General features: G+C 44.7%; 1 protein-coding gene across 1 annotated transcript in view; it reads left to right on the top strand.

Annotated features, from left to right (window-relative positions):
* The window catches only part of LOC137415529 (E3 ubiquitin-protein ligase DCST1-like), a 147792-nt gene that overhangs the window by 73109 nt on the left and 49393 nt on the right, over window positions 1-25290 (top strand). The window contains exons 9-12 of the mRNA XM_078772676.1: window positions 6739-6910; window positions 7092-7235; window positions 7644-7765; window positions 17253-17407. Of these exons, the coding sequence (XP_078628802.1) occupies window positions 6739-6910; window positions 7092-7235; window positions 7644-7765; window positions 17253-17407 (593 nt within the window). The remainder of the gene's footprint in view (window positions 1-6738; window positions 6911-7091; window positions 7236-7643; window positions 7766-17252; window positions 17408-25290) is intronic.

Here is a 25290-nt window from a genome sequence, read left to right on the forward strand (position 1 = left end):
AAAACACACACACACACACACAATGGTGTCAAGACTTGAGCACCTCCACTCATCGATTCCCCCACTCTAGTCTGTCGGTGGTGATTCTGGGGCCTCGGTCTTGGCGATGAAAGGAGTGAAGCAAGAGGGAGAACTCTGGAAGTGAGGCTGGCAATGTGGATGAGGCAGAGGCTTGAGACACACGCATTTTCAGGGCCTGCGTTTTATTACAGCTTGTCTCGTTTCCGTCAGACTGCATGTAGCCTCAGACGTCAGTGGTAAGAGTTTGGAGAGGGAGTAAGGTGGCATGTCCAGAGAGGAGAGGCTTGATGGGACAGAGAGACATGGGTCACCGTGAGGGGCATGTGGCCTTCAGATCGGTGCGGCGCGTCTCGGACGGACTGCCTGGGGCACTGGTTGATTTTCATGCCGCGATGCTGGTGGCAGACATCACTGATGTTGAGTCCTTGGAAACAAGAGGGACGTTGTATTGTATGTTTAATAGGAAAAGTGCAGGGAAGGAAGAATTTGATGGGACTTGAGGATTAAATGCGTTTCGAACGATGAAGGGTTATTTTAGCCCATACTGGATTCAAGTGGTGAGGGGTAATAGCGAGGTACAGGGAATAGTGACTTGGAAGCGAAAGGGCATTAGGATGGAGGGAAGAATGGATGTAAAGTGGAATTCAAATGAAGGCAAAGCCTTGCTAAACCCAGACGATGCATATTCTCCGTCCCCTGTATGAAGGGAAGGGCTCTGTCTCTGCACACATACAAATAAAATATCTAACTCAGGGTCTCCTATGAGATGGATGAAACTCCCCCGGGTGTCCTTTTTCCATAACCGCACCAATACTGTGAACTAGCGAACCAAAAGCAAAATGTATCAATTCCCTCTGAAAGAGATAAAGAAGAAGATTTTTGGAAAGGAATTTATGAAGATCCAAAATAACACAAAGAGGTGGATCAGATCTGAAAGTTGGAGAAGAAAAATCAACATGTAATGGAAATGCTCCCAATGATAAATTGATGAGGAAAAAAATAAAACTTGCAAAAACGCCGAACTTTAAAAGCCCTGGACTGGATGGAATTCTAATTTTCTGGATAAAGCAACTCGAAAAGGTAATGGATAAATGGCTCAGAGAAGGTAACACCTTCCCCATCCCAAAATCTGAAGAAACCCAAAACCTCACAAATATAGGCCAATAACATGGTTATCAACAACATGAACTTCTAACGGAAATCATCACAGAATTGATTTACCACAACCCAACACAACAAGGAGGGCGAGAGGCAGAGAACATAAGGGATGTAAGAAGGATGCTCTGGTAAAATAGACAACCAAGGACTAAACAGGCCAAACTCAAACCCTGTAAGAGAAGAAGAACCAATTTGTCCATAGTATGGATATAAGAGAAAAAAACAACTTTTGATAGTGTTCCACATTCATGGATGATAAATTGCATGCAAGTGTACAAGATCAACCCCCCAATAATCAAACTGATTGAGAAATCAAAAGGACCTTTGGAATAGCACATTGACATTGCGGCACTCAGAAAGAAAGATCTAAATACCAAGAGTGAAGATACAATGTGGGATCTTCCAGGGAGACAGTCTTCTTCTTCACCCCTTTTGTTTTGCCTGTTTCTGGACCCATTGAGCAACCTCATTAATGAGTAAGGACGTGGATACATCATGCCCACCAATAGAAGAACATAAAAAGAAACAAGGAAAGTGAAACACTTACTGTTTTTGGATTATTTAAAGCTCTTCACACCGAACGACGAAAAATTGGCAGAACAACTGAAATTGGTGAAACGGTACTCCGTCGTCATTCAAATTGAATTTGGCCTAGATAAGTGTGCCAAGTACACATTCGTATGAGGTAAACCAGTAAAAATAGATAACATAAAAATCGACGAAAGGTACAACAATCCAATAGCTAGAAAATGAAGCATCATACAAATAACTTGGAGTCGCAGAGGGCCACCAGCAAACAAATGCACAAAACAATTACTAAAGAATATCTGTGTAGAATGAGGCAGATCCTGAGAACATACCTCTCTCTAAAGAACTAAATCAAACCCATAACCAACTTGCGGTGCCATTGGTCCAATGGAGTTGTGGAATAATAAACTGGCTGCAATGAGAATTTAATAAACTAGATATCAAAACGAGGAAAGGCCACAACATGTTCAACAAAAATCTGTGCATCCTGAGAATATACCTGCCGAAACAAAAAGGAGGTTGCAGCATGAACAACATGTTCAACAAAAATCTGTGCATCCTGAGAATATACCTGCCGAAACAAAAAGGAGGTTGCAGCTTGGTGGAGCTCAAAAAAATCCAGAGAGTGACAACTGCAAGGTTAGCTAAATACATGAAAAGTTAGAGACTACCTAATTGAAGTTTATGCAAACACGAACACAACAAACCTGGAAAAGTATCCCCTAACTCACCTTGCATAAAATGTGTAAAAGCTGGTGTGAATGGAAGATGCCACACAGGAAAATGAAATAGCAACGAATACAGCCCCAACTAGAATGGCACTCGGTAGAGCGCACACCTCCGCCAGGCTGAACAGTTTGTTTTGTATCCACTGATAGGCCGGATCTGGATTCAGACCTGAACCAAAATCGAATCGGCTTGTTCTTGTCACCAAACCAACTCGTCCACCAAGTTTAGTCGTAACTCTTCCATAACTTTTTGAAATATCATTTTATATATCTGGTGTTGGGCTAGCGGCTAGGGTGCCGGCTTAGGATCCTAGGATCCTGGGTTCGAATCCCGGTCGATCGCTGAATTAACGCCAGGGGGGTTGACTCGGTAGAGCTATTTTATCAACTATTTTATCAACCTATTCTATCAACCAATCACTCTGCCTGTCATCCTTCCGGGGTCGGCTAATTGAGTACCAGTTCACTGGTAATTCCCTGTTTGTCGTTAAAGGCGGCAAAAAGGGTTGGCGTCAGGAAGGGCATCCGGCCATAAAACATTGCTTCAAAAAGGGGACCAAAAAACAACAACAACCATGGTTCCCGAAAAAGGCCAACCCCCACTTTGCGGGGAAAAATGGCCTCTAAAGGTGGTTATTTTTTATATATTTATATCACTTTTCACCCAATCTCTCAATGGTGAAGAATCACTTCATAATTAAATAATTCTCATATCCGAATCCATATTCAGATTTTCACCAAAATTGAATCGATTAGTCCTTGTCGGACACCCAACCTGTCCACCAAGTTTTGTCCAAATCTGTCCACAACTGTTTGAGATATCCTGGTATGTATCGTTTTTGGCCCCATCTCCCAATGGTGAAGAATCACTTTAGAAATTCTACGAGCCGAATCCGGATCTTCACCAAAATTTAATCAATTCGTCCGTGTCACATACACTACCTCTCTGCCAAATTTCGTTTGAATCCGTCCACAACTTTTTGAGATATCTTGTTCACATACAGGCAAACAAACAAACAGACAGGGGTGAAAACATAACATCCACCTTTGGTGGTGGAGGTAGCAATTACCAATATATATATATATATATCAAGTAATGAACGGCGGTTGGGAATTATATCCACGATATCCATTTTTCCGTTCTCCAACCTATAGCTTTGTCTTAAAAAAACTCAACGTTTCGGCCAGCAACCCAGCGTGCGCCGAGCCTCCACTAGCCTTCATCAAGAGAAGTTCCCTTGTTCACCTCCTCCCAGATATATCTGGGGGGAGGGGTGGGCCTATTCTATCAACCAATCACAAAGCTGCGTTGCGAGACCCTGTGACCATGGACCCATGCTCGGCTTATGTTGCAAGTGTTTTGTGCGTGTTTGAGTGGTGTATTGTGTTTTGTTGTCCGTGTTGCCTGTGTCGGCTATGTCCCACTTTGTCTTTGTCCTCCTCCACGCATCGGTGTGTCTCTGGTGTACTTATGCATGAGAGGTCCGTATGCCTGTGGTAACGCCACAGTCTCCTCTGTCAATGGTGCCCGCGTTTGGCCAGTATGCCAGGCCTCCAGTATTCGCCTCCTGGCCCGGTTCGGGGATGCCGCCAGCACGTTCACATTGTCCCATAGAGGAACATGGCCCGCCCTTATTCCATGCTTGGCGATAGCAGATCTTTCTGGGTGATTACACTCAAAGGCCTTGTGGTGTTCATTAATGCGCTGGCCTAAGGTTCTTCCAGTCTCGCCTATGTATTCTCCACCACAGTCACATGGAATGGTGTATACCACACCTGTGCAATCATTCTTCAGTCTTTTGTCTTTGACCTTGGTCAGTGCACGTCTCAAGGTGTATATAGGTTGGTAGTTGACCCTCACCCCGACCGGTCTCAAAATCCTGCCAATCCTTTGAGATACCCGTGGCACAAATGGTAGCACGCAGAAGCCCTTAGGTGGTTCCTGTGGCACGTCCTGGATTCTTGGAGCCGCCAGTACCATTTCATTTTTTGGGCAGAGGTGGTCTGGGTAGCCATTGGCTTTCAATACCCATTTGAGATGCTTGAGATCAAGCATCTCAAATGAGATCAAGCATCTCAAATGGGTATTGAAAGCCAATGGCTACCCAGACCACCTCTGCCCAAAAAATGAAATGGTACTGGTGGCTCCAAGAATCCAGGACGTGCCACAGGAACCACCTAAGGGCTTCTGCGTGCTACCATTTGTGTCACGGGTATCTCAAAGGATTGGCAGGATTTTGAGACCGGTCGGGGTGAGGGTCAACTACCAACCTATATACACCTTGAGACGTGCACTGACCAAGGTCAAAGACAAAAGACTGAAGAATGATTGCACAGGTGTGGTATACACCATTCCATGTGACTGTGGTGGAGAATACATAGGCGAGACTGGAAGAACCTTAGGCCAGCGCATTAATGAACACCACAAGGCCTTTGAGTGTAATCACCCAGAAAGATCTGCTATCGCCAAGCATGGAATAAGGGCGGGCCATGTTCCTCTATGGGACAATGTGAACGTGCTGGCGGCATCCCCGAACCGGGCCAGGAGGCGAATACTGGAGGCCTGGCATACTGGCCAAACGCGGGCACCATTGACAGAGGAGACTGTGGCGTTACCACAGGCATACGGACCTCTCATGCATAAGTACACCAGAGACACACCGATGCGTGGAGGAGGACAAAGACAAAGTGGGACATAGCCGACACAGGCAACACGGACAACAAAACACAATACACCGCTCAAACACGCACAAAACACTTGCAACATAAGCCGAGCATGGGTCCATGGTCACGGGGTCTCGCAACGCAGCTTTGTGATTGGTTGATAGAATAGGCCCACCCCTCCCCCCAGATATATCTGGGAGGAGGTGAACAAGGGAACTTCTCTTGATGAAGGCTAGTGGAGGCTCGGCGCACGCTGGGTTGCTGGCCGAAACGTTGAGTTTTTTAAAGACAAAGCTATAGGTTGGAGAACGGAAAAATGGATATCGTGTGTATATATATATATGTATGTATGTATGTATGTATGTATGTATGTGTATATATGTATATATATATATATATATATATATATATATATATATATATATATATATATATATATATATATATATATATATATATATATATATATATATATATATATATATATATATATATATATATATAAGTCAGTCACTATGCGACCTTCATATCATCAGTGGAGAACCGCCAGCAAGGTGTCCCATACAGCTGCTGCTGCACCTTGCTGGGAGCGATATATATATATATAACGAAAGAGCAACAAATGGACACCGACAACTGGGAAAACGATAAAAGAGCAGGGAAATTTATATAAAAAAAGAAGAGTTGGACAGAGTGGGGATAGACAAAGAAGGTTCATTGGAATGGCTAAGAAGAGGTCAGCTCAACTGGGACGGCGAATAAATTATAAGAAATGCCCAAGATCAAGGACACTATGCCAATGGATTTAAAAAGATGGTAGGACAGAGCCAAATGGTTAAGTGTAGGTTCTGCAAGACAGAAACAGAAAGTACGAGTCACCTGCTCTCAGTATGCAAAAAACTATTATCAGAACAACTTTATACACAACGGCACAACAAAGTATGCAAAGTCATTCAATGGTATATCTGCAAAAAATGAAACATCCCAGTACCAGAAACCTCATGGAAGCACGAACCAAGGGCAATCATTGAAAATTAGGACGTTATGCTCACGTACGATCTGATGATTCCATCGATTCCACAGAAAACAAAGCATTGCGTCCGGACATTGTACTCAGGAACAAAAAGGAAAAGACAGCATTGATGATTGAGATATCAGTACCCAGCGATTTTGGCCTTAACAACTCAAAAATCAAGAAAATGACCAAATACCAGGAGCTCAAAAATGAGGTCAAGAGATCTTGGAAGCTGAAGAGCGTCGAAATAGTACCAGTGATAATTGCAGCCACAGGAATGATGAAGAAGAACCTCACTGAGATTTTAAAAACCATCCCTGGGAATATTACCACAAATGAACTACAACTGCAGGCAATCCGGGGTTTCGTGACGATCCTGAAAAGAGCCCTTGGAACAAAACTCTGAAAAAGGTGAACAGTTTGGGTGATGAACCGTCGTGATCCGTTACCAAAGAGGAGGTAGATACTTTGGGTCCTGGGAGGACTCCGTTCCACTTCCTAAACACGCACACGCACACTTTTTTGTTGTTGTTGATGGTTTTGTTTTGCTTTTGATGTTTTTGATGTTAGTTGTTTTTAATAATTTTGTGTGATACGATATTCTCTGTTTCCAATTTTTTTTAGAGTGACTCCAAGTCGCTCGAGGAAGGGAGCAAGGATGTCAAGGAGGATTTTTCCATATTCCGCACGGAGGTCAAGGACATGTCAGATTTTGCTGAAAATCAGGAAGTGCAACATCTTGATACGAAAGATACCCAGAATATGTACTCACTTAAAACGAAACTTCGCTGTTATGGTAAGATATTGCCTTGTGAGCTGTTGAGGAAGTGTTTTAAGCATGTTATAGCTTTACAGTTTTCTTGAAAGAGGGACCAGCTTTCATACACATCCCATTTCATCTTGGGAAAGCGAGTCGCAATGGAGGATTTTCGGTCTTGTGCCTGATTGATTGAGAATGTCCTTCCATTCTTCTACAGATGTATTTGAGAAGGCCGTGGATCATTGCAAGACTAAATTTTCAGACACGCATAAGAAATGCATGGATACGATATGGGTACCGATAATCAACCACATCTTGTGTGTACCTCTCAAGTTCGACTTCCTGTGCAGCATTACCCATAGTGAGTTTGACGTTACCGAAGTGCGATCACTTTGGCACCATCGTAAAACATGACCCACTACGGAAGTCTTGACTAAAATTAGATTTAGCATAAATCACATGATCAGTGAATTGAGATTTGGTTTGAATTGAATTTTTTTTCCCTAGAAAGTCTAATTTGCAGGACGTAAGATTATAAGCTTCAAAAAGCCAAATGCACCTTTGCTTATCAGGTGTGCAAGTTGGTCAGTAATTGATTTGAATGCATACTTTCCACGTGTGGACTTTGGAATGATGTACAGCATTTGTCGGGGAAACAAAGCAACATAAAATTATGGATTGACAGAGATGTATCCAAAAGCAGGTAGACAATAATACTTTGGTGACATTTCAGACAAGTCTAATGCTGCATTCATATCTTGATTTCTAGTCTTGGACAGGTGGTGTGAGAATAACATTCCAATTGTTGGAAACTTTGGGAACTTGTACGACACGACCGAAGACAGCATTGATGAGCTGAACCAGAACTTTGAAGCCAAGACCGAGTACAAGGTGATTCATTTGTGTCGTGTTATCATTTGAACTGGATGGCCTTATCTCGTAATTCTTTGCATTGATGAAAACATGTTCTGAACGTTTGTTATGACCAGGGTGCCCGATACAGAGATCTAACTGTATATGAAACATGTAACGCTTTAAAATATGTACTGTAACACTTGATTGTGACTGTACAGTCTGTAAATGATGGATGTGTATGACTTCCTACCACTCGCTGTACATCATCCATAAACGACACAAACCCACAGACACTTCTCTAATCATACCGTCACAACCGAGAATTACCAGCTTCATCAAGGAGTGATCGTGCCTGTGCAAGATAATGTGACACCCATTGTCTTGGGTCATGTGACCTGCCATGAGCAGAGCGAGGCTGCACCAGCTGGCAACATGAAAACCAAAACGAGAAAATGCTCGATCTTGTCTGCACATGCGTCGGACTTGCGTGCATAGGACATCGGGGCAGTGCTCATCACACTCACATGGCTGACTGTATCTCCGCCCACTGCACTGTACCTTCTTGTTTTGGTTTGCATTAGCGGGAATGACAGTCTGGGTGGTACACAGGCTTTTCACTCTTTGCAGATTGTGTATTTTACCATGTGTGACATATGATGGATGGCTAATGCTCACCATTAGATGTCCTCATTGGTTAGATGTTTATATGGTATGGCGTCCTGATGAGGGCAGATAAGCGCTTGTCGGGACAGCATGGTGTTGAAGTCATGGGGACTCACTCCTTTGGAGGAGTGGTCCATTTGTATGATCATGCATTCTGGCCCTTTGGGGTTAGGATTATGTGTTTTGATTTACCATGTGCTTCAGCCTTTGGGTTGGGGCATGTGTATGCTCATGCGACAGTCTTGTTGGAACGTGTGCCTTGGCCACGGTGTCAAGGGGCATGTCTCAAGCTGTTTAAATGGTTGACTTTTTTTTTTTAACTTTGTTTATGAAAAAGGCATCTTCAAAAGAGGAAAATAAGTCTGAAATCTGGATCGGTGGATCTACTTTATGTTTGACCAATTACAACCATAAATTAAATCTCTGTCTTTTGACATGAGTGGCCGGGCTGATTCCTCCGGGCCAGAGGTGACGCTTTGGTCTGTGCATGTGCGGGTCTTACGTCCATAGGAGATCGGCGCAGCACTCATCACGCTCCACACCGTTGATATATACATATACACTACATGGCCAAAAGTATGCAGACACCCCTTCTAATTAGTGGATTCGGCTGTTTCAGCCACACACATTGCTGACAGGTATATATAATCAACCACACAGCCAAGCAATCTCCAGAGACAAACATTGGCAGTAGAATGGACAGTACTGAAGAGCTCAGTGACTTTCAACGTGGCACGGTCATAGGATGCCACCTTTCCAACAAGTCAGTTCATCAAACTTCTGCCCTGCTAGAGATGCACCGGTCAACTGTAAGTGCTGTTATTGTGAAGTGGAAACGTCTCGGAGCAACAACAGCAAAGCCGCGAAGTGTAGGCCACACAAGCTCACATAATGGGACCGACGAGTGCTGAAGCACGTAGCGTGTAAAAATCGTCTGTCCTTGGTTGCAACACTCACTACCGAGTTCCAAACTGCCTCTAGAAGCAACGTCGGCACAACCACTGTTCGTCGGAAGCTTCATGAAATGGGTTTCCATGGCCGAGCAGCCGCACACAAGCCTCAGATCACCATGCGCAATGCCAAGCGTCGGCTGGAGTGGTGTAAAGCTCGCCGTCATTGGACTCTGGAGCAGTGAAAACGTGTTCTCTGGAGTGATGAATCACGCTACACTATCTGGCAGTCCGACGGACGAATCTGAGTTTGGCGGATGCCAGGTGAACGCTACCTGCCCGAATGCATAGTGCCAACTGTAAAGTTTGGTGGAGGAGGAATAATGGTCTAGTCCTTAGTTCCAGTGAAGGGAAATCTTAACGTTACAGCATACAATTACATTCTAGCCTGGTGTTGTTGCCTGGAGCAGCCTGGTGTTGGCTTAGCGGTTAGGGTGCCTGCTTGGGATCCTCGGATCCTGGGTTTGAATCCCGGGCGATCACTGAATTAACGCCAGGGGGGGGGGGTGACTCCGCCTGTCATCCTTCCGAGGTCGGCAAATTGAGTACCAGTTAACTGGTAATTCCCTGTGTCACAAGAGGTGACTAACAGGGTTATTGGCAGGAAGAGCATCCGGCCATAAAACATTGCTTCAAAAAGGGAACCACGGTGCCCGAAAAAAGCCAACCCCCGCGCTGCGGGGGAAAAATGGCCTCTTCATGATGGTTCTTTCTATACAATGACATTCTAGAACTAGATGATTATGTGCTTCCAACTTTGTGGCAACAGTTTGGGGAAGTCCCTTTCCTGTTTCAGCATGACAATGCCCCCGTGCACCCCGTGCACAAAGCGAAGTCCATACAGAAATGGTTTGTCATGATCGGTGTGGACGAACTTGACCGACCTGCACTGAGCCCTGACCTCAACCCCATCGAACACCTTTGGGATGAATTGGAACGCTGACTGCGAGCCAGGCCTAATCGCCCAACATCAGTGCTCGACCTCACTAATGCTCTTGTGGTTGAATGGAAGCAAATCTCCGCAACAATGTTCCAACATCGAGTGGAATGCCTTCCCAGAAGAGTGGAGGCTGTTATAGCAGCAAAGGGGGGGGGGGGGGGGATCAACTCCATATTAATGCCCATCATTTTGGAATGAGATGTTCGACGAGCACATATGGGTGTGATGTTCGGGTGTCCACATATGTCCACATACTTTTGGCCATGTAGTGTGTGTGTGTATATATATATTTATATATATATATATATATATATATATATATATATATATATATATATATATATATATATAGTATGTGGACATATGTGGACACCCGAACATCACACCCAGATGTGCTCGTCGAACATCTCATTCCAATATATATATATATATATATATATATATTGAAACCTTGACTTACGAGTGCACCAACTTACGAGTTTTCCGAGATACGAGCCGTCGCTCGGTCGATTTTTTGCTTTGTGATGCGAGCCGAGATCTGAGTTACGAGCGAGCTTGGATATAAAACACGTAATCGTCGAAAAACATTGAGCGAGGTGTGCGTGTTGTCGACTTGGCGAGGCAGTACGATCGTAGTACTTCTACGATATGTACGATTTTGAAGCAGAAGGAGTCGATAAAGGCTATAACGCCAGCCAAGGGTATTAAGATTATTTCAAAGCTCCGGACCTCTGTCCATGAAGAGATGGAGAAGTTGTTGTTTGTGTGGTTGATGGAGAAGCAGTTCGCAGGAGATGCCGTGACCGAGAGCATCATCTGTGAGAAGGCACGAGACATTTACGGGGATTTGGTGCAGCAGACGGTGGGAAAATCAACGGACGAGGCATCGGAAGAGTCATTCAAAGCCAGTCGGGGATGGTTTGATAATTTTAAGAAGAGGACCGGCATTCACTCCGTCGTCAGGCATGGTGAGGCAGCAAGCTCGGATGTGAAGGCAGCTGAAGATTTTATTATAACTTTTGCCGAACTGATAGAAGCCGAAGGATACATCCCCCAGCAAATCTTCAACTGTGACGAGACGGGGCTCTTCTGGAAAAAGATGCCGAGGAGGACGTATATAACGGCAGAGGAGAAGAGCATGCCAGGCCACAACTTGTTCAGAGTGCCGGCGATAGCTCGCCTTCTCTTTGTGGAAGACACGGTGAGATCCTTAACATCCAACAACTAATGAGACGCAAACGAGGCGCCCAGTTTAGCGGTACACACATTGATGAATCACCCTGCCTGTGAAACACCGACATGACAGGTTATAGCTGGGTCGGGATTCAAACCCAGGCTGGACAGTTTAGAGTCAAGTGTGCGTACCTCCAGTCCAGGCCATCCTGCCAACTTGTATGCTGCATACAGGTGAAATATAAAGCGCGAGATATTTATATATATATATTTCAAAAAAAATTGGTGTAGTCGAGCTCGGTCACAGAACGAATTAAACTCGTAAGTCAAGGTTTCACTGTATATATATATATATATATATATATATATAAAATCTTCTTAACTTACGAATTAAACTCGTAAGTCAAGGTTTCACTGTATATATATATATATATATATTTATATATATATATATATATATATATATATATATATATATATATATATATATATATATATATATATATATATATATATATATATATAATACATATATATTATATATATATTATATAATATATACATATATAATTATATATATATTATATAATATATACATATATATTTATATATTATATAATATATACATATATATTTATATATATATTATATAATATATACATATATATATATATATTATATAATATATACATATATATATATATTATATAATATATATATATATATATATGTGTGTATATATATGTACTAGCTTGGTTCGGCTCACTGCACTCACCTCACCACGCGTCGTTACAGAGGAACGGGCTTGTTTTAGCTGCAGGTAATGACGACCTGAGTTGCTGTGTTGTCATGATTTACACCAATCACACAAACAATTATTTTGCACAAATTTATTTGTAGTGTTTGTGATATTACATTTATATAAGCAATTTAGGTTGAAGATTTCGCTTGAAAAAATATATAAAATCAAAAAAGAACACCTCAGCACATACACACGGGAGGGGTAGGTGCAGACTGCAAGTTTGGGACGATTACACCTCACCACACACGTAATTCAAAACACCTCACCACCAAGTAATTCAAAACACCTCACCACCACGTAATTCAAAATACCTCACCCCCATGTAATTTAAAATACCTCACCCCCACGTAATTTAAAACACCCAACCACCAAGTAATTTAAGACGCCTCACCCCACCTAATTTAAAACACCTCACCCCGACGTAATTTAAAAACACCTCACCACCAAGTAATTCAAAACACCTCACCACCAAGTAATTCAAAACACCTCACCACCAAGTAATTCAAAACACCTCACCAGTCACCATCACGTATTTAAAAACACCTCACCACCACGTCATTTAAAAACCTCACCACCACATAATTCAAAATACCTCACCACCACGTGATTTAAAAACACCTCACCACCACATCATTCAAAATACCTCACCACCAAGTAATTCAAAGCACCTCACCACCATGTAATTGAAAACACCTCACCACCAAGTAATTCAAAACACCTCACCACCAAGTAATTCAAAACACCTCACCACCAAGTAATTCAAAACACCACACCACCAAGTAATTCAAAACACCACACCACCAAGTAATTCAAAACACCTCACCACCAAGTAATTCAAAACACCTCACCACCAAGTAATTCAAAACACCTCACCACCAAGTAATTCAAAACACCTCACCACCAAGTAATTCAAAACACGTCACCACCAAGTAATTCAAAACACCTCACCACCAAGTAATTCAAAACACCTCACCACCAAGTAATTCAAAACACCTCACCACCAAGTAATTCAAAACACCTCACCACCAAGTAATTCAAAACACCTCACCACCAAGTAATTCAAAACACCTCACCAGTCACCATCACGTATTTAAAAACACCTCACCACCACGTCATTTAAAAACACCTCACCACCACATAATTCAAAATACCTCACCACCACGTGATTTAAAAACACCTCACCACCACGTCATTTAAAAACACCTCACCACCACGTCATTTAAAAACACCTCACCACCACATAATTCAAAATACCTCACCACCACATAATTCAAAATACCTCACCACCACGTGATTCAAAACACTTCACAACCATGGAAACAAAAGTTTCAGGGAGTAGTTCAGTGACAACAGACACTGCCTAGATATGTAGATATCTATCTATAATTCCAGTAATCTCTGTGTGTGTGTGTGTCTGTGTGTGTGTCTGTGTGTGTGTCTGTGTGTTTGTTTGTCTGTGACCGCTGTTTCTCGACAACCACGGGTCCGATATACTTGAAACTTGCCAGGTATATTGCTGGGGACCTGAGGATGTGCCTTTTCAAGGTTTCATATTAATCGGAGAAGTAGTTACCGAGCTATGGCGATTTCGCCGTTCGCCGTTCGCTTTGGCTTTGCGAATGGACCAAACCATTTCATGTAAATAGAGGGGGGGGGGGGGGTTCTACCGTATTCGCAAGCCGTTCGCTTTGGCTTTGCGAATGGACCAAACCATTTCATGTAAATAGAGGGGGGGGGGGTTCTGTGGTCGTTACTGCCACGTGGTTTCAAAGTTTTTTTTTGTTGTTGTTGTTTGCACGCATGTTTTTTTGCACCCACGTACGGGCACGCCCTAGTATAGATAAATGACTGTACCTGTGTTGCCGTTTTGTCATGGTTTACACCAATCATAATTCAAACAATCCAATCATAATGCACAAATGTATTTGTAATATACGTGATATCACATTTTATAAACAATTGAGGTTGAAAACTTAGGTTGAAAAAAAAAAAATTCCCAAAACATTTCCCAAGTATTTAAATTGGAAACATTTTCAAAAAAAATACCCTTAGGATATACCGACGGGAGAGATAGGTGCATACCAGAAGTTTGATACGATTTCACAAAAGTTTGAGGGAGTAGTTCAGTGACAAGACAACACAACACAAGACAGACACTGCACAGATATATATATATATATATATATATATATATATATATATATATATATATATATATATATATATATATATATATATATATACTAGCTTGGCTCGGCTCGCTCCGCTCGCCTCGCCAAGCGTCGATACTGAGGAACGGGCTTGTTTTAACTGAGGATAATGACTACCTGAGTTGCTGTGTTGTCATGATTTTCACCAATCATAATACAAACAATTACTTTGCACAAATGTATTTGTTGTGTTTGTGATATTACATTTTTATAGGCAATTTAGGTTGAAGATTTAGGTTGAATGTTTTTTTTCAAGAAAGAACCCCTCAGCACACACATAGGGGAGGGGTAGGTGCAGACTGGAAGTTTGGGACGATTACACCTCACCACCACGTAATTCAAAACACCGCACCACCATGTAATTCAAAACACCCCACCACCACGTAATTCAAAATACCTCACCACCAAGTAATTCAAAACACCTCACCACCATAAAACACATAATAAAAACACCTCACCACCACGAAATTAAAAACACCTCACCACCACGAAATTGAAAACACCTCACAGCCATCAAGCACGTAATAAAAACACCTCACAGCCATAAAACACGTAATAAAAACACCTCACCACCACGAAATTAAAAACACCTCACAGCCATAAAACACGTAATAAAAACACCTCAGCCATAAAACACGTAATAAAAACACCTCACAGCCACAAAATTAAAAACACCTCACCACCACATCATTTAAAAACACCTCACCACCAAGTAATTCAAAACACCTCACCACCACCTAATTAAAAACACCTCACCACCACGTGATTCAAAACCACCACAACGTTATTAAAATCATTTCACAACCACGGAAACAAAAGTTTGAGGGAGTCGTTAAGTGACAACACCACCCAGACACTGCCCAGATGTGTCGATATCTATCTATAATTCCAGTAATCTCTGTGTGTATGTATGTATGTATGTATGTATGTATGTCTGTCTGTATGTCTGTGACCGCTGTTTCTCGACAACCACGGGTTCGATATACTTGAAACTTGCCAGGTATATTGCTGGGGACCCGAGGATGTGCCTTTTCAAGGTTTCATATTAATCGGACAAGTAGTTACCGAGCTATGTCCAAAAAACGATTCAACCAATCAGAGAGCAGCGAGCTATCACGTGTGCCGAACGTGCCGAACAGACTCTGCCTCGGACGGCACATTTGAGAGCGTATTCATTTATTTCACGTTGGCAAACTATGTTGCCGCTATGTTGGCGTTAAACTATGTTTTAAAACTAATTAAAACTAATTTGCGATTCTTTCGCTTTCCTGCGCGTTTGTGCACGTTATGGCGATTTCTTTACCAAACTCCGCAAGCCGTTCGCTTTGGACCAAACCATTTCATGTAAATAGAGGGGGGGGGATTGTCACCGTACTCGCAAGCCGTTCGCTTTGGACCAAACCATTTCATGTAAATAGAGGGGGGGGATTGTCACCGTACTCGCAAGCCGTTCGCTTTGGACCAAACCATTTCATGTAAATAGAGGGGGGGGATATAATTTTAGATATATATATATAGTACGGGCATGCCCTAGTATAGATAAATGACTGCACCCGAGTTGCCGTTTTGTCCTTGTCTAAACCAATCATAATTCAAACAATTATTTTGCACAAATGTATTTGTAATATACGTGATATCACATTTTATAAACAATTGAAGTTGAAAAAAAAAAAATTCCCAAAAAAATTCCCAAAAAAAAAAAAAATTGGAATTTGTTTTCAAAACAAATACCCTTAGGACATACCGACGGGAGAGATATGTGCATACCAGAAGTTTGGTACGATTTCACAAAAGTTTGAGAAAGTAGTTCAGTGACAACACAACACAGGACAGACGCTGCACAAATATATATATAGATATAGATATATATTGTGTAATATGGATATAATAATATGGAGAAGACATTAATATATGTATACACATACATACAAATACACACATATATTGGAAGAGAGATAGTTCGAATGAGTGGTTAAAAGTTGTTCCATGTTGGGGGAGAGACAGATCTAATGGAGTTGGCACTGTTAGGGGGTTGGTACAACACACAGACAACGGATGTGGGAGCGGAGGGGAAATCGCAGCCGATGGTAATCCTGGGGGAAGATGGGAGGGGCTGTGTGAGGGATATGGGAGTGGAGCAGGACACAAAGGAGATTATGTTGAGGGTGGGGGGGAGGGGGGAAATACTGATGTTGAAGGGGTTTAACACCGTAATCTCACACCCATTACGAAACAAATATGGTTTGAAGTTTGATGGGCAGAAAGTCGAACAACAAAGTGCATGATTTGGGTGGTGAGAAGGATGACTTGGGGCATGAAGAAGAGCACTCGGTGTATAAACATGAGAGGAGATGAGGCATGGGCTTTCTACCTCTCCAGGAGGTGAACAGAAAAGGGAAGAAGAGGAAACCGGGAGGGAGAAATTTTGGAATGAGAGTGGAAACCTATTGAAGCACGTGTGTTATGTGTTTTTATGAATATACCACACGGAGTTTTCTTCCGATGCATTTGTTTCTCCATTTATTTGTGGAGTACCTGTATTTTCTTACATTCTACTGCTCACTATTTCACTTGAATATCAACTTATCAAATTTGAGGACTTCAATTGAAGCCAAGTTCCTGAATATTTATTTGACTTGGGAGGGCATTCACCTCGTAGGAAGAACAGTTCAGGAACTGTTTCTCTTCATTACATATTTGAAAATCTGGATAAATCAAATGTACTGAATTTTTGTGAGCAGTTAATTTGATTATTTTTAAGCATTAAACTTCTTGTTGCCATCAGGTAACGAGCCGGAAGGACATCCTGAATGAAGAAGAGGTTTCCCACATGATTGGACGAATTGATAACGAGTTTGATCATCTCACAACCAATCTCAAAGCAGCACTCAACACCCTCAAGCAAATCCTTACTTTCTCTAGTTTCTTCCTACTTCTGGGGTGAGTGAGTTGTTTATTTTACGAACGTTAACATCTTTCTTTGCTTTGCAACTTCATGCAACAAAAACTTGTCTTTGGATCTTTGGATCCACCTCCATTCTAGTAATATAATGAAATAAGTAATGTAATATGGTGGAAAATACTAGTGTTTAAAAGATATTGAATGTTTTTAAAAATTTCTTTGATAGAAAACCATTTATTATCATTGTCGATAAAAAAAATCACAAGCTGCAAGTAGAAAACCGCATCCCTGACAATAAAAGCAATAATTATTGGTGTCCATCTTTTGGACTCGAGAAACTTTACAAGAAGTAACCATTCTTCTTTGCTCTCTTTTTTTTTGTATTCAAGATCAAGGCTCGTGTAAGAGCTAACATTAATCACATAAAAACAAACTGACACATAAAACATATAAGGGGAGTGGGAGACGAGATGGGGAGAGACAGGGGAGCACACAAGTATAACAGCAGATAACAGGGACATCTGGAATCTGTGGGGAGGAGGGGGCATGGGAGGGGGGGGGGGGGATACTTTGATACTCATTAAAATTAAAAAATTTTTATTTAAATCATTACTCAATGGGTGACTCAATCCATTCCTGCAGAAAAGCATCTCTTAATTGACCTGGGCCCGGTTGCTGTAAGCCAGGATAAGCCTAACCCGTGGATACTTCACATATCCGGCAAATTATATTTATCCACCGGATATCTTCTAGCAGCCGGTCCCTGGAGTCTATATCTGTCCCTGAGTTTGTGTAGTCTGGCCACAAGATCATTAGCCCGTCCCGTGCACAGCAGGAGACAGGCGGGGTTTTGTGTGTGCGTGCGTGCGTGCATGCACACGCGTCTCCAGACCGTAACGTTTTAACATTTGAGCTATTGTCATCAAATTTTCAACAAAACTTTATTATAATAACTCGCAACGGTACTTGCCCTATGGGCGGGGCTTCAATTGGGCGGCCCAAATGAAAAGGTAAAATATCGGAAATTGAAGGCTTTTTTATTTTAAACGATTCATATAAACCAAATTCATATATATTTATATTATATATATATATATAAACATCCGTTAAATCATATCACACGCAAATCATCAAAATCTAAATAGTCCGGCAGCTAAGCTAAATATAGCATAACAATTGTGCATTTTGTGAGGAAAGCACCAAATTTGGCACACGAGTAGACTATCATATTGTTGCGGAGATGAGGACTGTATATTTTTTGATTGTGTGCTGTACTATTATTATTATTGGTTATTCTGCGCCCCCCTACCTCCGGAGCTGTGTAAAGGTGAAAGGGCATCCCATAATTAGTCCACGAGCATACACATCAGCCAAGTAATAGAATACCTCTGTTGGTAGTTATCTCTTATTCTGTGTTTTAGGGTAAGGCTGTGTCTCCCATTAATTGAAGTACTCCATTGCACCAGTGAAAGAGAATAGATCCCCTTTCCTTCCCATCCCCAAAATCTCCCTTTCCTTCCCATCCCCAAAACCTCCATTTCCATATTACATCCCCTCTCGTCATTGCTGAGCCCTCGATTCCCAATCACCTCCCCTCCAATAACCGCCATTGACCATGTGCTTGAGTCGGAGAAGAAAGGCGTGTCTCCACCTCGTCATAGAGGGGAGGAGGGGCGTGCCCGCCCGTCGTCATCCAGGGCGGAGCCCGAGGGTCGCGCGACCAACCAGGGCCGAGGTGAGCACCCCGATGGGCGTGTCCAAAACGCCGGCGGCGTAATCGCTGGAGGCGCTATAAAAGGCGCAAACGGAAGTGAGTAGTGAGTTGGTCTGAGTCGGTTGCCAGAGGGAGTTGGTCGTCAAGAGAGAGTCGTGAAGAGTCAGTCGGTGGTCAGTTGGTTGCGGTGAGGAGTCGGTGGTGAGGAGTGAGTGAACCAAGAAAGAGTTGAGGGTTTGGACCAGACGAGTCGGACAAGGCCTGGCAAAGCACGCGACGTACACAGCAGCCAAAACAGCAGCGTGGGGCCTGGCCTGAACGGCGGCTGCTAAACGCGCCGGTTGTGCTGCGGGACCCCCTTGGACCTCCCTCTCCCTCCAGCCATCCACCTCCTGCCTTTCCACCCTTCTTGTATACGTGAGTTTGTTTTGTTTGTTCTGTCCCTGGGTATTTAATTAAGTCTGTAGGTAAGCTAAAATTTGCACTGTGTCACCTGCGTCTTATGTGTTGTAAATAAACCTTAATTGCTCCTTTTTGCTTATGTGTGTAAATAGTAAATAAATTCAGTAGTATTTCCAACCTTTTTGTCTTCTTCTTCTTCTTCACATCCGTGTCGCCTTTGTCTTTTCCCTATTGACTAGCTGTAGCGCGATTCGGCCAACGTCTGGGTGAATCGGGTGAGTCGGGGATCCTGTTAGGTCGCGGTAATACACCACCGCTCGGTCATCATAACATCTAAACCGCGATCTGTAACAATTGGTGTCTGGGAGTGGGATTCGGGGCCCGAACCAAAATTTTTTTTTAAAAAAACATCTAGAAAAAAATTTTGTCAAAATTTGGAGCGGCCGAAATTTGTTTTGTTTTATAAAACCCGAATTTTGAAATCGCGCCATGGCTGGTCAAGGCGATCGAATGCCGGTGGTTGAGCTAGAGGAGGGGTTAGGAGTAACCCAGGATCAGATGGAGGGGAGCAATGAGGAGGCGGTTGAGAGAGTATCAGACGCACAAGATGGCGTCCTCGCGCACGTGGGTGTAGCGGCACCAAATTTTGCCGCGCCCGTGACCGAAGCAGCACCAAATTGCGCTGCGCACGTGGTCGCGGCAGCCGAGCCGGAGATACCAGGGTACATGCGATTTTTTATGGACCAATTGATGGCAAAAATGGATGCTCGGAGTGAGCAAATTGAAGCAACAATAAACGGAATGAGGGCCGATAGGGAGAAAAGGGAGCAGAGGGACAGAGACCGCAAGTTGGGCGAAAGGGTCCCAGGGGTGCACGAGGAGGTAAAGCGGGTCGAAAAGCGCTGGTTGAGCGAAGCGGAGGAAAGCACGGGTACAATGACGGGGGTAGAAATCGCAACCCGGGGTTTGGAAAAGCCGGCGACCGATGAGGTAGAGGGAATTTTATTAAAGCCAACGGTCGTCGAGGTGAACAAAGAAATTATGGGTATAGTTGAAATTGGAGAGACCGGGGACTTAAAGTTAAAAGAGCAACAATCGGAGGAAGGAATGGAAATTGCTCAAAGTCTAAATGCACATCCTGATGCTGTACTCGCTAATCCAAATGGAAGTTTGCAGGTTTTGGTGCAGGGAGGAAGAAGAACCCCGAAGGTGAGACGTGCTGTATATTGTGCGGGTAGATTTTGTAAGAGGATGTTTAGCGACAAAAGAATTTTCGCGCGCTTGGGATCGAGGAAGCATCCGGGCGTTGGTGAAGGGTCCCGTGTGAGTGGAAATGGCACGCGTGGGAGGAAAAAGTGTGCGTCGGCGAGTGGGTGTGTTATAAAGTGTGGGAGTGAAACCGAGTGCGAGCGAGAATGCACGTCGGGGTGTACGGAGTGTGACACGAATAGTGAGTTGGTGATGGCGCAGGTGCGAGAGGGCACATCGGAGCGCGAGTGTGAAACCAAGTGCGAGCGAGAATGCACGTCGGGGTGTACGAAGTGTGACACAGAGAGTAAGGTGGTGGTGGAACGTGTGCGAGAAAGCACACCTGAATTGGTGGTGGCGCGGGTGTGGGAGAGCCCATGTGAGCGCGTTAGTGGGTGGATGCAAGAGTGCACGCCCATGGTGAGTGTTACGGAGGACGTAACGGAGGAGAGGTGTGGACCAAAGTGTGCGCAAGAGTGTGCGCGAGAGGTGTGGTGTGTAACAGGGAGAGCGTTGGTGGAATGTACGGACGGCGTTGGAACGCCAGGTTTTGTGAGGGTGAAAGGGGTAGCGTATGCTTGTAAGCATGCAAGTAAAGCATCGACGGTAACCGGGTTAGTGGTTAGAGCGACGGATAACCGATGCGAGCACTCAGTGCGAGGAGCCCTTTGTTGGATGCAGGGCCCGGCGCGGATCGAAGCTGCGTCGCTTCTCTTCGAAGCGTCGTTGCCGATTCGGGCTTGGCCCCGCCCCGCACGGTCGAGTCCGGGCCTTGTTGGGCCAGGCGACCGGTCCGGTTCAAGGGCGAGTGGGAGGAAGCGGAACGGTGCCCCCTCGTGGGGACGGGGTTCCGACCGGGGGAGATTGAGCCATCGGGCCCGGGACCGCAAGGTGCCGCGCCGAGATGGTGCGTGGAGCCTCGGTCCAACCAAACCACCTCCCTTGAACCGAAAGCCGGACGGACTCAACCTGCAGGCGACCAAACCACCCAAATTCATTGCTCGGCTTTACGAAGCCGAGTTTAATGATGTCATGACGCACCGAGGCTAGGGTATAGCGGACTGTGATGATGATAGTGATAGTGATTTGATACGAAATTTATAATAGTGGGTAGAATTGGCAGTAAATGGAAACTTTTTGAATTGGTTGGAATCTGGACGAACAAAATTGATAGTGAGAGACCCCCGATGTGGTGGGATGGCAAATCCACCATCCCTCACAGACGTGGGGCAAAGGAGCTATAGTTTATGGGGTGTATGGCAGTGAAAACTAGCCCGGGTGGGTTAGGTTATATTGTTAGGGATCTAGCGAAGATGACATTAGGTGACGGTAAGGTTAGATAGTGACTGATACCTGTAGTGGGGACGCAGGTAGTTTAGTGTGGATTATAATGACGAGGGAGCGCAATAGTTTAAAGGGACGACTGGGAAGCGCAAGTTTCAGAGGGGAGTAGTTAGATGAGATGATGCCGTGTGTGTGAGGATTGAACAGGTGTGATTGCACAGGTGTGCAACTGAACAGGTGTGTGGAGCAGTGTATGAGGGAGTAGTGGTGATTGCGTGTTGTGTTGACCAAATGGTACAGGAAGAAAGGAGGGTGCAGGTGGCACCAGGTGTGAGGGCACAGGTGTGCAACAACAGGTGTATGTGGCTGTGTGGAATAAATGGTAGTGTGGAATATCTGGAGTATTGGAATGGATGGTCGTGGAGTGAGAATGGTGGAAATTGTGGAGTGGAGTGGATGGTGCGAAGGTGTGAATGGGGGAAGAGTGGACCCCCATCACGGATACCCGGGGCGGGTAGTGTAAGTGTTAGGTAGAGGGTACAGGTAAATTGTGGTTGGATATTGGCATCTGTGGTGCGAGGTGAAAGAATGGTATTTGGATGGGTGCATTAGTGTTGTGGAAATGGCTGGGCGTGTAGCCTGTTAGTGTGTGTAGTTGGTTTGGGCACTCCACCACTGTGAGGATGTCGGCCAGGTGAGGCCGCAGGTGGGCTCTGGGAGCCGGTAGTTGTGGATGGGGCCCGAGGATCCGGAGGACGGACCCGGGTAGCCCAGTGCCAGGGGGTGACAGAGCCAGGAGAGGGCCTGCCCCAGTTAGTTAGGTTAGGGTGAGGAGCTAGGTAAGCTCGGGTGGCAACTGCAGTGGTGGAGGTGTGCAGGTGGGTAGACCTGCTGGGAGAGCTACACGTCGCAGCCCAGAAATTGTGCGAGGCACCGGGAGATGAATCGGGGGAGTGAGACCCCAAATTGAGAAGCACCACAGTTTGGGCAATGGGAATTGGTTTTTAGAACCCATAGTGTAAGTTGGCCAATGGATTGGCAGGGAGAGACCCCGGGTAGTGTAAAGTGTGTTAATGTCATTTAGGAAGTAGTTAGGATGAAGTCTCCTCGCACCATCTGCATCCACTCACCTGAGGTGACAGGTACTCCGCACCATGCCATGTTTAATTATTTTTTACTGTGCAAATGTTTGGATTGTGAGACGCATCATGACGTGGGTGTGACATTGTGCTTTGATGTTCCATCTCTGCCTCCTTATGAGGATTGATGATGAATTTGGTGATGGCAAATTTTGAAGTAGAGGGATTGTGGAGACGAATTTGGTATAGGGGAAATATGGGGAAGACGTGACAGTAGTGACGAATTTGTAAATGTGTAGATTTTTGTACATATGGGGTAAGGGCAAGGGTAGGGTAGGTGACAGGGGGGTGACGTACAGTAGGGACGAGCTTTCTCACTTCGCCCTCCGTACGCATTTCGCCTTGCATTGCCTTATTGATGTGTACCCTTGTGACCTTACCCCTCGCTCAATTGTCTTTCCCCTTTTGTCTCCCACATGACCTGTGCGCCACTGGGTGCCGAGGGGAGCGTGCGTGGGTCGGCCATTGTGTGCCCGAAATTCCCAGAACCAGCTGTCTGCATCGATGCACCACATTATGGACCACATGTCTGTGGCCGAGCACCACTTATGGACCCCATGGGTTGGGGCATGGCCCCTCTGCTGGAACCGGCCATGAGGGCCCGAAATCTTGCTGGCGGACCTTGGCCACAGGGCACCGATGCCCCACAGGTGAACCACATGTAGTCGGCCCCTGTGGGCCATAAATAAAATAAAAACGGACACGTTAGGTGCATTCTTTTATTGCAAATAGGCCGCCAGCAAGGGAAGATGACAACACCAGGAAAATAATAATAACCAGCAGAGGGAGCCGAAGAGCAAGAGATCACCTGCAGGGTTAGGGGTTGTTGATTTTATTTTTATGGAACACTGATGAACTATGGTGACTGCACCGATTGGTGCTTGGGTGTGTATTGGTGCGTTTTTGGGTGCTTTAATGGTGCGTCGATGCAGAGCAGACTGTCTCCCCCCCAGAAAGAACAATTACAGGTCCTGGGTTAGTTTTGTAAATAAAAATAGCGTCATTGTAAATAATGCTTCCCACCGTCAGTGTATAGTTTGAAGACCATTCCGCAATTCGGTTAACTGTGGGCGTAAGTCTGTTAGGCAGGGTGCAATGGAGCAGCGGGACACATTTATTTATGTTTTAAAACTGTCGCACTCAGGGTCAGGTTAAAAGTAGAGGGAACTACACCTACGTGTCACACTAAAAGTAAAAGTTGTACGCCCGGGACGTGCCTAAGAGGAGGAGGGTGCAGTGTTGCGGAGATGAGGACTGTATATTTTTTGATTGTGTGCTGTACTATTATTATTATTGGTTATTCTGCGCCCCCCTACCTCCGGAGCTGTGTAAAGGTGAAAGGGCATCCCATAATTAGTCCACGAGCATACACATCAGCCAAGTAATAGAATACCCCTGTTGGTAGTTATCTCTTATTCTGTGTTTTAGGGTAAGGCTGTGTCTCCCATTAATTGAAGTACTCCATTGCACCAGTGAAAGAGAATAGATCCCCTTTCCTTCCCATCCCCAAAATCTCCCTTTCCTTCCCATCCCCAAAACCTCCATTTCCATATTACATCCCCTCTCGTCATTGCTGAGCCCTCGATTCCCAATCACCTCCCCTCCAATAACCGCCATTGACCATGTGCTTGAGTCGGAGAAGAAAGGCGTGTCTCCACCTCGTCATAGAGGGGAGGAGGGGCGTGCCCGCCCGTCGTCATCCAGGGCGGAGCCCGAGGGTCGCGCGACCAACCAGGGCCGAGGTGAGCACCCCGATGGGCGTGTCCAAAACGCCGGCGGCGTAATCGCTGGAGGCGCTATAAAAGGCGCAAACGGAAGTGAGTAGTGAGTTGGTCTGAGTCGGTTGCCAGAGGGAGTTGGTCGTCAAGAGAGAGTCGTGAAGAGTCAGTCAGTGGAGTCGGTGGTCAGTTGGTTGCGGTGAGGAGTCGGTGGTGAGGAGTGAGTGAACCAAGAAAGAGTTGAGGGTTTGGACCAGACGAGTCGGACAAGGCCTGGCAAAGCACGCGACGTACACAGCAGCCAAAACAGCAGCGTGGGGCCTGGACTGAACGGCGGCTGCTAAACGCGCCGGTTGTGCTGCGGGACCCCCTTGGACCTCCCTCTCCCTCCAGCCATCCACCTCCTGCCTTTCCAC

This window comes from Myxine glutinosa, chromosome 2, assembly GCF_964187855.1.
Source record: "Myxine glutinosa chromosome 2, kmMyxGlut1.1, whole genome shotgun sequence".
NCBI lineage: Eukaryota > Metazoa > Chordata > Myxini > Myxiniformes > Myxinidae > Myxine > Myxine glutinosa.